Below are 11,874 nucleotides of genomic sequence, written 5' to 3' on the forward strand. Positions count from 1 at the left end.
GGGGGCAGGAGACGTGAGTTCAAATCCTGACTTTTGAACCTTCTGAATTGTGTGACACTACTGACAAGTTAAATATAACCTGTCTGAGGTTCAGTTTACTTGTCTGTCAAATGGGAATTGCCATGTTCACACTATGGAACTCACAGGATTATTTTGAGGGGAAGTAGCTCAGTGGCGCCATAATGCCCAGAGCCCTGGGTCTGGATTCAGGAGGGCTCATCTTCCTGAGTTCAAATCTTGTCTCAGACACTTCCTAGTCAGGTGACCCTGGGCTAGTCAATTAACCCTGTTTGTCTCAGTTTCCTCATCTGTCAAATGAACTGGAGAAGGAAATGGCCAGTATCTTTGCCAAGAAAACTTCAAATGGGGGTCACAAAAGGTTGGATACAACTGAAAAATGTTTCTACAATGCCAACAATAGTATAGGCATCAGGAAGTGTCAGAGTCAAGACTTGAACCCATATCCTCAGACCATATTTTCTTTTGTTTCCCAGCATCCTTAGGCAAAAAGATAGGTACAGGAGTCCTAGAGGGTCAGAAGTCTCCAAGCAAAGATTGGAGACCACTGAATGAGTTATCTTAGAGTAAGAATTCCTTTAGAATATCGGTCAGACTAAAATGGACTCTGAGGTTCCTTCCAACACACAAAAGGATGTGATTTTTCTAGTATACTTGCCTTTTATTATGATTTATCGTTTCATGTCTATGCATATCATGATAGGTCCTTGAGGACAGGGGCTTTTACACAAACTTCCTGGCTGACTTGTGGATTGGGTTGTTTGGAGGACCTGTCCACCTTTCCTCAGCTCAGTGGCGTTCTCTGAGATACTTTGACACCAAATCAGAAGAGCTGGTCTGTTGAGCATCACTGGTCTGAATCTGACTCCTCTCTGACAATAGACTGGGGTAGGAGTGAGGAGAGAAAAGTCTCCCAGAAAAGTGGTTGCCTAGCCTTGATTATTACATAGGGGGAGAATCAGCCTTGAAAAGGTCCAGCCCCCAAACTGACTAAAGGAAACTGGATCAACCTCTCAAAGATGAGTGCCCCTCCAGAGCTCTCTGCACTGGTCAGCTTGTCTCTATGCTAACACGGCGAGGACCCCAGAACCTTGGGTCCTCCAACATTCCAAGAGCTTCTCAATAGTCATAAAGCAGGGGAGGGAGGGAAGCAGAAATCATTTTGATTTTGGTGAGTGGCACACAAGGATAGAGTGAGCAGAGAATGAGCTAAGCATGTTTAACCCACACATATTAGAGACTCCGGCTGTGATCTTTGACAATGGGTCAGGACTGTGCAAGGCTGGTGTGTCAGGAGAGATAGGACCTCGGCATGTCATCAGTACAGTCATCGGATACCCCAGGTTCAAAATGGGTGGCCCAGAGCAGAATCAGAAGCTGTATTATGTTGGGGAGGAGGCTTTATACAAATCAGACTCCTTATTTTTGCAGTATCCTATTGAGCGTGGCATCATCACATCTTGGGAAGACATAGAAAAACTCTGGAGACACCTCTTTGACTGGGAACTTGGGATTAAGCCCTCTGAGAGACCAGTGCTCATGACAGAGCCATCTCTGAACCCCAGGAACAACCGGGAGAAAACAGCAGAGATGATGTTTGAGAGCTTCAAAGTACCAGCTTTCTACCTGTCTGACCAAGCAGTCTTGGCCCTCTACGCTTCAGCCTGTGTCACAGGACTAGTGGTGGACAGCGGCAACAGTGTCACCTGCACAGTCCCTGTGTTTGAGGGATATTCCTTGCCTCATGCAGTTTCCAAACTTTACGTGGCAGGGAAGGATATTACCGAGTATCTCCTGCAACTGCTGGTAAATAGTGGGCGATCCTTCCCTTGTGCACTAGACAAAGGACTGGTGGATGACATCAAGGAAAAACTATGCTATGTGGCCTTAGATCCGGAGAAGGAACTAAGTAGGAGACCTGAGGAAGTCATGAGAGATTACAAACTTCCTGATGGGAATGTCATCCGCTTTGGAGACCAGTTGTTCCAGGGACCTGAGGTTCTCTTTGTCCCAGAACAGCTTGGCATACATCTCCCAGGGCTTTCCAAAATGGTTTCTAACAGTGTCCTGAAATGTGATGCTGACATACAGAAGTCTCTCTTTGGGGATATTCTTCTCTCGGGTGGTTCTTCCTTGTTCCCGGGACTGGATGATCGGCTGATGAAAGAAACAGAGAAGCAAGCCCCAAAGGGCATCCCCATCAAGATAACAGCTCCTCCTGATCGATGGTTCTCCACATGGATTGGAGCCTCCATTGTGACATCACTGAGCAGTTTCAAGCAGATGTGGGTCACTGCCATGGATTACAGAGAATTTGGGACATCTGTGGTCCAAAGAAGATGCTTCTAAAAGTCTTTGATGAACCAACTTATCATAGACACACAGTTCTTACATTTCTTAGATGAAGCATGCAAAGGCTTATGTGACAAGGTATAAAATAAAATGTAAAAAAATAATTGAAAAGTGTTGGGAGGATCCTTCTCTACTTAACAGTTTCAGCTCATTTATAGTACACCCAATCTAGAGACAGTCAACCAAAGAATAAGCATTTCTTAGGTACCTACTGCATGTCAGGAACCATGATACAAAGTGAAGCAAAAATAGCCCCTACTCTCAAGGAAATCTCCATGGGGGGAAGAGACTTGGGTTCAAATCCTGATTCTGCCACTGAATTGTGTGAGCTTGGGCAAGGGTAATTAAAAGATTAGGTTTGGTGATATCTTCAAACTACTACTTATAAATTAATGGGTAAGTCCCAAGAAGTTACCTAGGAATTGGAAAGGCAATATAGTTTTTCCAGGGTCATATAGTCAGAGGAAAGATTGAAATGGGTTTTTAGTCTCTGCTGAAAGATGCCATCTTGGCTCTAGGAGGTAGAGGACTTGAATTCAGATCCTACTTAGGACATTTGTGTGATCTTGGACAAGTCAATTTCTCCATTCTGGGCATCAGACTTCATTTGCAAAAATAAAGGGAAATAGACTCAGAGACTTTTAAATCCCTTTGGGCTTCTCTGATCCCATGATTTGCTTGATGACTTCATGAACTTTCCAGGAGGAGGAAAACTTTCTCAAGCACAGGTGGGTGGAGGAGAGAAAGAAGGAAAAGTTTTTTTTTCTTTGAAGCATTCTACAATTTAATAAGTGATGCTTAAGATACAAAAGGGAAGAGTCAGTCACTCATACAAGACTGAAGAGTATATGTGAAAGGCTAGAGAGTACTGAAAGGGTTCAGCAGTGGAAAGAGTGGTTGGAATGGAACAGGTCTGTGAAGGAGGAGAATGAGAAGGTAGAGGTGGGGTGGAACATCAGGGACTTAAATGACAGACTTCACTTGATAGGCAGAGTTTTGTGTGTGTGTGTGTGTGAGAGAGAGAGAGAGTGTGTGTGTGTGAGAGAGACAGACAGAGAGACAGAGAGAAGAAAAAGAGAGAGGAGGGGGAGTGAAAGAGGAAAGAGAAAGAAACAGAAAGGAAGGAAGGAAGGAAGAAGAGCAGAGGAAAGAAAGGAAGAGAGGAGGGGAGAGAAAAGAGGGAGAGAGAGGAAGAAAGGGAGATAGAGTGGAGGAAAGAAGAGATGGGGAGGAAGAGAGAGAAGAAGAAGGAAGAGGAGGAGAGGGGAGGGAAAAGGAGGGGAAAGAGAGGAGATGAGAAGGAAAGGGAAGGGAAGGGAAGGGAAGGGAAGGGAAGGGAAGGGAAGGGAAGGGAAGGGAAGGGAAGGGAAAGGAAGGGAAAGGAAGAGAAAGGAAGGGAAAGGGAGGAGAGGAGAGGAGAGAGCATGCTATGTGTGTATTTTAATTTTATTCAAGAGGCACTTGCTGCTAATATTTCTCCAGCAATGTTTGCTTTGAGTTTCTCTGCTTTCAGGCCTTCCTGTGCCCATGCTGCTCTCTTGAAACATTCCAATGTGAAAAACCATCCAGAGAAGCTCAAAAAGGATTTCTGAATGACTCTCAGCATGACCAAGAGCCAGTCCCCCCCTGGGCAGCTTACCTCTGACCACAGTCATGTAGCTGGAGGCTGAAGGAAGCTGGGAGCAGGGGAAAGGGAGGGGGAGTGTTAGCTAGGAAGGCAACATTTGGAATGGCTTTGAGATCTCCATGTGAGTGTCCCTTCAGTCTGCACTTCAGCCTTGGAGGATTACAGAAAGGTGGAAATCTGAGAAGGGGCTGGGCCAGGGTGGGGGAGGTGCAAAACTCCTTAAAAGAAGGGAAAGAAGGGCCATGATCACTTCTGGGAATGAGAACAAGCCAACAGGGGAGCAAATACTATGCAAAAAAAAAAAAGTGCCTACTATATGCCAAGCCCAATGCTAAGCGCTTTATAAATGCTGGAGTCAAGAGAATCTGATTTTGAATCCCTGCTCTCCTATGTACTCTGTATGTGTGACCTTGGACAACTCACTGTAGCTCCTAGGGCTTTGGTTTTCTCATGGGTAAAATGAAGAAACTGGATTGGTTGCTCCCTAAGATCCCTTCCACAAAGGCATCTGCTGAAGGAGCTCCAACCAGCCAGGGAGTCCATTGTGAAATCTTCAGTGTGAAAATTTGCATCTCAAAACCAGCAAACACTACAAAATCAGGGCTTGATTCATTGCTTTGTTGACCATCTAGACTTTAAAAGGTAATATAGAAAAATGTTAATAAAGAACATAAAGCTTAGAACTGCACTGTGAGTACAAGCATCCACCCCACCCCCAACACCCCCAAGAGTCAGTTGCCAACCATTTTCTAGCATATCCATCCTCCAGCTCTAAAACAAAGATTTTCAGAGGCAGGAGGCAGTCTCTTAGGCCATCTAGTCAAGAAAGAATTCTCTTTATGATATGCCTAACAAAGGGTCATCTACACTGCTTAAAAACTCCATCCAAGAGCAATTCAATAACTTGCAAGGTAACCTATTAACTTTTTATTTTTGGTGTAATTATTCAATAAGGTTTTCTTTACCTCAAGCCTAAAGTTTTCTTTTGAGGGCAGCTTTATGTTAGTAGATAGAGCACTGGACTTGGAATCATGTTCATGAATTCAAATCCAGCCTCAGACACTTACTAACTATGTAACCCTGGGCAGGTCACTTCACTCTATTGGCCTGTTTCCTCATCTGTAAAATGATCTGGAGAAAGAAATGGCAAACCATTCCAGTATCTTTGAGAAGAAAATTCCAGAATGGAGTCACGAAGCATCAGACAAGACCAAAACTTGACTGGAGAACAGGAAAAGAGTCCTGTTAGCGACTTCCATTGCCCTCTGAGGTCAAATAGAAAAAAGGCAATCCATCTTCCATAAGACACTCTTTTGACAGTTGAAGATGGCTATCATGCCCCCTCCCTAAATCTTCAATCAGTCTTCAACCACTTCTCACCCAGTATGAACCCAAGACTAACTATTCTGTTTGTCCCACTCAGTTACTCTCCGAATTAATAATGTTCTTCATAAAATATATCACCCCATAAATGAACTCTCTAAAATTCCAGTTATGACAAGACCAGGGGAAGGTACAGAGGCACTGTCACCTCCCTGGGGATTCTGGACTCTACACTATCCAATGTAGTGGATTAAGATTGCATTCCTTTACACAGTTATCATAGGGTGCTATTTTCCCGTATTGAGCTTGTGGGTCCACTAAAACCCTAAGATCTTTTTTTACATAATTAATTTATTTGTTTTCAGTTTTCAACAATCACTTCCATAATTTTTAAATTTTCTCCCCCTTCCCAAGATGGCATGGAATCTTACATGGGTTCTACACATACATTCTTTTTAAACACATTTTCACATTAGTCATGTTGCAGAGAAGAATTAAAACAAATGGAAGAAACCATGAAGATCTTTTCTGATGAATAATTAGCTAACTTTCCCCAGTGCCCCTTCATCTTAATGCCTTTCCTCTGAGATTATCCCTACTTTGTCCCACCTATATATTACTGGCACATAGTTGCTTCCTTGCTGTCTCTCCCATTAAATTGTGAGCTACTTGATTGAGAGCTTTTTGCCTTTATTTCCCCAGAATTTAGCACAGTGCCTAGTACATAGTAAATGCTTGCTAAATACAAGCCCTATTGCCTTCAATTTACTTGTGAAGTTGATTTTTTAAGGCATAAAAGTTCACCTTTATTGTTAAATTTAACAATACTGCTTAAATGTATCATTAAATTTCATTTTATGAGATCCAATTCAACATCGTAGCCAGTCAAGATATGTTTGGGGTCTGACTCTCCCAGTGCATTAGCCAAACCCCTCAGCTTTGTGCCATTTTCAGATTTAATGAGGAAACAATCGAGTCACCGATAATAACTTTAATAACCTTAAGGCCAGATCTATGATCACAGGGGCATCTAACTTTCCAAAGGTACCAGAGAGACCATTTGGACTATCTTTCTTTTATCTATTTATAGAAAATTTTAGAAAACATTTTAGAAAAATATTGATTTTTTTAATAAGGAATCCAGCCTGATTCCCAACTCTTCTTCTCCCACTCCAAAGACACTCAAACTCTGACATGCACAGAATAAAATTCTTCTTGATGGGAAGACACATGAGCATTTTGATGGAAGAAAAATAAAAATAACCAGCTTTTCTCAGTTCAATGTCCTTTGAAGTACATGATGATGTTAAGATCCCAGCAGCCGGGGACCTTCCTCTTCTCAGATCAGCTTCCATTGCCCAGTCCTCACCAGAAAATGGGTGCTCCCTTATGGCTGAATACTGATAACCTCAATCTTTACCCCCAACGAAGGTAACCCAGAGACCTACATCTGTTCTAAATCTTAAAACTACTGCCCCTTTCCCAACAGTCATTGGTCAATGGTTTTGAATGAGTAGGGAGGTACCAAGTACAATCTTCCTAGTACAATAGTGAACCACTAGGCTTTGCCATAGACCCTACCATTGCTCCCTAATGTCCACCAAGCCTTGCCATCTATCCTGTTGCTATACTCTAAAGACTTCTTGGCTTCATCATCTGACTTCAACTAAATCCTTCTACATATGCTATTTCCTCTCACTGGAATGTAAGCTTCAGCATAGGAAGGGACTTTTCTATTTATGTCCTTATTACTTCACATATAATAAGCAATTTGTTGTTGTTTAGCCATTTGGTCCTGTCAGACTCTACATGACCCTATTTTGGGGTTCTCTTGACAAATATACAGGAGTAGGATTGCCATTTCCTTCTCTAGCTCATTTTATAGCTGAATAAACTGAGGCAAACAGGGTCACACAGATTGGAAGTGTTCTAAGGCCAGATTTGAACTGAGGTTTTCCTAACTCTAGGCCTGGTGCTCTAGCTGCCCAGTAAACACAAATGCATTATCTTTGCTTTCCATTCCATTTCATTGGAATATAGAGTTAAAATGAAAAGAGCTATGTAAATGAAGTCAAAAGAGCTAAGTTTGAATCCCAGCCCTGCCCTATTGCCATCTGTGTAACTTTCAGAAGGTCTATTTACCTACTCTGCACCTCATTCTCCTTATCTGGGAAATAATGGGGTTAGAATGGATGAGCCCTAGGGTCCCTTCCACCCCTAAGGCTAGGACCCCATGAATCACCACAGAATGGAACAGACTGGCTCTGTGATTGGGTAAATAGGTCCTAAGAAGTTGCCTGAGGCACAGAGAGATTCAACAGTTTGTCCATTATCACACAACTATTAACAATAATAATATTTATATACTGCTTACTATGTTCCAGGCACTGCACTAAACATTTTACAATTATTATCTTGTTTGATCCTCATAGTAACCCTGGAAGGCAGATGCTACTACAGTTTTTCCATTTTACAGAGGAGGAAACTGAGACAAACAGGTTAAATGACTTGCTTAGGGGTCACATAACTAGTAAGCATATGAGGCTGAATTAGAGCTTAGGTCTTCCTGAATCCAGATTTGAGATTCTACAATCAGAGATAGGATGTGAATCTAAATTTTCTTGACTCCAAATCCAGTACTCTATCCACTTACCCCACTGTGACTCTTGGGGATACAACATGGTCCTAAAAATGAAAGTTTAGGAGAAGTGTTCAGAGGCAGAATTGTAGGGAATGGAAGTACCCCCTCTAAGTGGAAACCACCAGCCCAGTATCTTTAGGGAGCCCAAAGAAAGAATAGTTCTTCTGCTTGTATGACCAAGGATATGCTCCACCCTCCAAAACAAGTGGCTCCTGGAATGTGTGCTTTTGTGAAGATGAGATTCTAGAATGCCAAGAACTAGGCATTCCATTCCACTTCTTCATCACACATTCATGGCTCTCCAGCTTCCCATGCAGTGGGGATTATGGTCTCTGAAATAGCTAAGATTCCATCAGCCATCCTCGACAATGGATCAGGGCTGTGTAAAGTAGGCATATCAGGGGAGCAGTCTCCCCGATTCATCCAGGCTACAGTCCTAGGCTATCCCCAAGGTCTCATTCCCACAAAAGAAACAGAGCAGAAGGCATGTTATGTTGGACAAGAAGCCCAGGATAAGAGAAGCATCCTCACGTTGAGATATCCAATGCAACATGGCATTGTCACCTCCTGGGATGATATGGAAAAAATCTGGAAGCATCTGTACACACACGGTCTCCGAGAGCCCCCTGAGCAAAGGCCAGTGCTCCTAACTGAAGCGCCTCTGAATCCTCCAGAGAATCGAGTCAAGATGGCGGAGATTTTCTTTGAGACTTTCCAAGTGCCAGCCCTCTATGTGGCCCTCCAAGGTCTTATGGCACTGTATGCCACGGGGAAAAATACAGGTATTGTTCTGGATTGTGGGGATGGAGTAACTGGAGTCATCCCCATCTATGAGGACCACTGCCTATTCCAAGGCATATCCAGGTCTGATTTTGCAGGGAAGGATGTCACCAACTACCTGGCCAGGCTACTCTTGGAGAGGGGTATTCACCTGGTGAACACGGGCAACAAGGACGTTGTAAGTGACATCAAAGAGAGGTTGTGCTATGTCATACCGGACCCGCATGAAAGGAAGAAAGAGGGAGTCATAGACTGCTCCATGTATAATTATATCCTTCCTGATGGTCATTCTATGCAAATTGGGGATGAGCTGTTTCAAGTACCCGAGTCTCTCTTTCAACCCTCAAAGGCAGGTTCCTCAGCTCCTGGGATTCACAAATTAGTCCTCAAAAGTCTAATGAAAAGCAGCCAGCAATTCCAGAAGGACCTTCTGAAGAATTTGATCCTGTCTGGGGGTTCTACCCTGTGCCCAGGGCTGAAGAGGAGACTCTGGAGGGAGCTAGAGTCCTTCCTGAAAGGATCCCTCAGCGTCAACATCACAGCCCCTAGTGACCGCCTCTTGTCTGTGTGGATCGGGGCTTCTGTCATCACGAGCCTATCAACCTTTGAGCAGATGTGGGTCTCCAGTGCAGCCTACCACGAGGTTGGCCCCACTGTCATTGAGAAGAAATGCTTCTGATGAGACCAACATCCCCGGCCCTCAGACAACATTCAGAGTGTAAGAGAATACACACATCTCCAACCAAATATCTGCCAAGTGTGGTTGATCTTGAAAATGCGTCTTTTAGATATGAGCTTGTTGTCATGATCCTGTGAACAGATCCTGAGGTTTTAACTCAGAGACAAGGAGGTGTCCCTGAGTCCAGTGGTCAGGGTCATTTTCCTATTGGCTGTTGAGAGCCTCCTCACTTGAGGGAAGGGGCTTATTTGGGCTCTATCCTATGACAGCATACTTACAAGAGATAGGTAGTACCCACTCTCATCTGGGATGAAGAAGTCTTCTGAGCGCTGGCTTCCCTGCTCCCAGTCACCCAAAATGCACCAAATTACTTGAGATCGGGTCCCAGGCATTCTGTGACCCCCATAGCATAGCATACTTACCATGTAGCACCTTTCAAGCAGGAAGCTCTCTCTCTCTCTCTCTTTCTCTCTCTCTCTCTCATTCTCTCTTCCTCATTCTCTTTCTTTCTCTCTCTCTCATTCTCTATCTTGTTCTCTCTCATTCTCTGTCTGTCTCTCTGTGTTTATCTCTCTCTCTATGTGTGTGTATATATGTATACATGTGTATGTGTATATGTACACACATATACATATATGCAAATATATACATATATGTATGTGTGTATATAGATGATGGATAAATCACGAATGGCATGAATGAATGAATGACAGAAAGTGGTAGAACAATTATTCTGTCTTTTTTCTCCAATTCCATCTTGTTTTAATATGTCTGAGTAGCAGTAGGGTGTACTATTTAAAGTGCTATCCTCATAAAGATCTGGGTTCAAGTCCTGTCTTTGTCCCATATTGGCTATGTGACCCTGGGTGTACACTCCAGGAAACTCACAAACATTGTCAATTGCTAAGAAGGTACCAATTTATATTGGTAGAAGGACTTTCCTTACTTATACCAGGGAAATCAGAGATTCAGTTCTATTGCTTCATCATGAGGCAGTTAGAGCACCAAGCCTGGAATCAGGAAGACCTGAATTCAAATCCAGCCTCAGATAACTTCCTAGCTGGGTGACCCTGACCAAGTCACTTCAGTGCTGCTTGCCTCAGTTTCCTCATCTGTATAATGGAGATAACAATAGCTCCTCCCTCCCAGGGTGATTGTGAGAATCAAATGAGATGACTGTAAAAAGTGCATAGAACAATGCTTGGCACATGGTAAGCACTTTATAAACATTATAAACTTTATAAACATTACCTATTATTATATTATTATAGTTGCAGCAAAGTCTGTGTATCCATTTAAGAAAATGCAACAATAAATATTTGTTAAAAGAATGGAGGAATGAACAAATGAATGGCCTGGAGAAGGATACCAAGAGACCTGCACTTAAATCCAAGATGCAATTCAATCCAATAAGTCTTTACTGAGGACTTCCCATGTACTTGGCATGATACTAGACACTGGAAATACCAAGATAGTACTATTAATAATAATAGCTAACATTGGATCCCTTTTAAGGTTTGGAAAACACTTTACATACAGGGTCACCCAAAAGTCATGGTTCATCATAAACGTCAATGGCTCACTTGATCTACACACCCACCCTATGAAGTAGGTACAAATATTATCTCTACTTTGAAAATGAGGAAATTGATGATCAGTGATATTACGTGATTTGCATGGGAAACACAGCTAGCAAGTGTTTGAAGCAGAATTCAAACCCAGATCTTCCGAACTCCAAGGGAACTGTCTACTACATTATCAAGATGAAGAATAGTTTTTTCCGCACCTCCCCTATAGGAGATGGCATATGAACTAAGACTTTAAGGCAGCTAGAGATTCTAAGAGGTAGAGGGGAGGGGAAAGTAAAAGTAAACTGAAAGCCTAAAGGACAGAAAGACAATATAAAGTCCTAGAAGTAGGAGATCACAGGCTCATAGATGAAGTACAATGCTCAGAGAGCAGCAAGCAGGTCAATTTGGTTCAAATTCTGTGTATGGGTGTGAGTAGCCTGAAAACCAGCTTATGAAGAGCCTTAAATACCAACCTGAGAAGCCTGTATTTTATCTTAGAGGTAATAGGGAACCATTGAAAGTTATTGAGCAGCAGAGTGACATGGCTACATGTGTGCTCCAGTAATCTTATCTTGGCAGTTATGGAGAAGTTAGCTTGCATAAGGGGAGGGTCTGGAAGCCAGAAATCCAGTTGGGAAACTGTAGAAACTATCCAGGTGAGAGGTAATAAAGACTTGAATTAAAATGGCAGCCTTTTCAGTGGAAAGAAAGGAAGTGGATGGGAGAGACATTTTAAAGGTAGAATCAACAAGACTTGGCAAATAACTGTATATGTGGGGTGGGAGTAGGGGGAGGAGTTGGGAAAGGGAACAGTCAAAAGACCAGGATGACCTCATGGTTACAAAACTGGATGCCTGGGAGGACAACAGTGCTCTCCAGCAAA

General features: G+C 42.9%; 3 protein-coding genes across 3 annotated transcripts in view; all 3 read left to right on the forward strand.

Annotated features, from left to right (window-relative positions):
* LOC140504081 (actin-like) overlaps nt 1-1,537 on the forward strand; it is a 3,139-nt gene extending 1,602 nt beyond the window's left edge. Inside the window, exon 2 of the transcript XR_011966957.1 lies at nt 1,450-1,537. The gene's annotated coding sequence lies outside the window, so the exon portion shown is untranslated. The remainder of the gene's footprint in view (nt 1-1,449) is intronic.
* On the forward strand, nt 968-2,474 carry LOC140504080 (actin-related protein T2-like). Its single transcript, XM_072608622.1, has one exon. It carries the CDS (start codon nt 1,234-1,236, stop codon nt 2,365-2,367), a length of 1,134 nt encoding a protein of 377 aa, XP_072464723.1. The 5' UTR covers nt 968-1,233; the 3' UTR covers nt 2,368-2,474.
* A 5,741-nt stretch (nt 2,475-8,215) lies between these two features.
* Nucleotides 8,216-9,488, forward strand: LOC140504082 (actin-5-like). The gene has a single exon (XM_072608624.1). The coding sequence runs from the start codon at nt 8,287-8,289 to the stop codon at nt 9,418-9,420; it is 1,134 nt and encodes a 377-aa protein (XP_072464725.1). The 5' UTR covers nt 8,216-8,286; the 3' UTR covers nt 9,421-9,488.
* The last annotated feature ends 2,386 nt before the right edge of the window (nt 9,489-11,874 follow it).

The sequence above is a fragment of the Notamacropus eugenii genome, chromosome 5 (genome assembly GCF_028372415.1).
Source record: "Notamacropus eugenii isolate mMacEug1 chromosome 5, mMacEug1.pri_v2, whole genome shotgun sequence".
Taxonomy (NCBI): Eukaryota; Metazoa; Chordata; class Mammalia; order Diprotodontia; family Macropodidae; genus Notamacropus; species Notamacropus eugenii.